General features: G+C 40.4%; 1 protein-coding gene across 1 annotated transcript; it reads right to left on the bottom strand.

The window, feature by feature from the left end:
* On the bottom strand, positions 1-1725 carry LOC116026572. The gene is made up of 2 exons (XM_031267894.1): positions 1268-1725; positions 1-388 (listed from the first exon to the last, which is right to left on the bottom strand). Exons 1-2 carry the CDS (start codon positions 1709-1711, stop codon positions 257-259), a joined length of 576 nt encoding a protein of 191 aa, XP_031123754.1. The 5' UTR covers positions 1712-1725; the 3' UTR covers positions 1-256.

Here is a 1725-nt window from a genome sequence, read left to right as displayed (position 1 = left end):
TGAAATAAAATGCATGCTAATTTTATACAGAATAGTACAAGGGGAAGGGGATTGGAGTAATAGGGTAGGGTGACCACGATTACATTTTTCTGAGTACTACCAGATCTGTTACAATATAATATTTGTTTATATATAATTTCTCAATCTCTTAAACTCATCATCTCCCCTTTAGAAGAGTCACTTCATACCACTAAACCACAACAACAATCGCATTTTAATGACTAAATAATTTGCTATCTTGCTATTGTGAAATGGATCAGTCTGCTTCATCCTGCGGTGACTCCGTTAAGCCTGCTGAATCCAAGGCTTTGGAAACCGCTCCATGGCAAGACCCCACCGCCTTCTCCGCCTCATCTTGAGCCTTGAAAGGCTCAACGTTCATATCCACCTATAGGTAGTCAAACTCAGAACAGTTAAAGCTAATCACATTTATGCAATTATCTCAATTGCAAGATGTTGTGTAAAATATATATATATATATATATATATATATATATATATTTTTTTTTTTAATTTCTCACTTGTATAGTAAGTTTGCATATTTTGCAAGCTTGCAACACTGAAATGAGAATTTGTATCTTTTCTTTTTTATTGTCTTGCTTTATATAGAAAGAAGCATTTTGTGTAATTTAAACCCACTTTTGAAAGTGGATTAAATTTGCAAGACTGTATAAACGAATTGTAAATTTAATGATGTGGAGGTAAAACACAATTTTGAAAGTGAAAAAATATTTAAAGAATAACGTTAGTCTAATAGTGTCATATCACTCCATTTCAGAGTCAATAAGCGCTTAATTACACCAAGAAAGTTCAATTTTATTTCTATATAGACCGTCATAATATTTTCGAGAGGCATGGTGCTGGACTTGGCCCTTTACTGGCTTCCGCCCAACAATTTGATTAGATCATTTTTATCCAGCCCGCATGGACTTATTCAATGGTTCCATAGACAGTATTTGAAAGAAGAGACAATAATTGAAACTGGAATGTAAAGATTATGTCTAAAGTAGACAGATTCATTGTGCGCTAGCCACCGAGGTGATTATTTTTATGCTAACAAGTTAATTAAATTGGGAGGGGCCAAAGACCTTGTGGTCTAGTGGCACCCGGTGTTCCGGAAAATACTCTAGATGAGTGGGTTCGAGCCTCAGTGGAGGCAGGCAACTGTTGACCCTTTGTGCTTCAGTAGGTTGAGAAAGTAGCTACATTATAACAGAGTCAGTAACACTCAAAAAAAAAAAAAAAATTGGGAAGGAGGGAGGCTTACGTTGAAATGTTTGAGGGCGCCGCTGCACTCGTAAATCCCTGCCCAAGCGGTGTAAACCACGCTGTCCGTCCTAACATAAACGCCGCGGCGGATCCGCTTGAGCGAGTGCTTCAAATTGTCCAGCGCGTAGTTGTAGCCGCTCTTGCATTTCTCCGCCACGTCCGCCCTGTCCGATTTGGGGATCGTCGGCGGCAGCTTTTCTCCGATGGTCTCCGCCTTTGACTGCTGAGCTTTTACCTTCGCCATTGTCGCCAATATCATCTTCACCACCGCTTCCTCCCACTTGCTTTCGCCCTTCAAAACTTGTGAGCAGAAGGGGACATTGTCCGCCGGCAGGCCCTCGCAGAATGGGCTCAGCTTCTCCGCCGCGGCTTCGCTTGCATAAACGCCTATTAAGGCCAAACACAAAGGAAGAATAATAATGTGATTTCTTGAACCCATCATTTCGATCTGCTTAG

Source organism: Ipomoea triloba, chromosome 8 (genome assembly GCF_003576645.1).
Source record: "Ipomoea triloba cultivar NCNSP0323 chromosome 8, ASM357664v1".
Taxonomy (NCBI): domain Eukaryota; kingdom Viridiplantae; phylum Streptophyta; class Magnoliopsida; order Solanales; family Convolvulaceae; genus Ipomoea; species Ipomoea triloba.
Note: the sequence above shows the minus strand (reverse complement) of the source record. Positions and strands in the feature narration are given on the sequence as shown.

What these genes read in the sequence shown, in the direction of transcription:
- LOC116026572 (XM_031267894.1), bottom strand. Translation starts at nt 1,711, where the DNA reads ATGATGGGTTCAAGAAATCACATTATTATTCTTCCTTTGTGTTTGGCC. An exon ending in GCGCCCTCAAACATTTCAAC is followed by an intron (nt 389 to 1,267) that starts GTAAGCCTCCCT and finishes GACTACCTATAG; the next exon opens with GTGGATATGAACGTTGAGCC.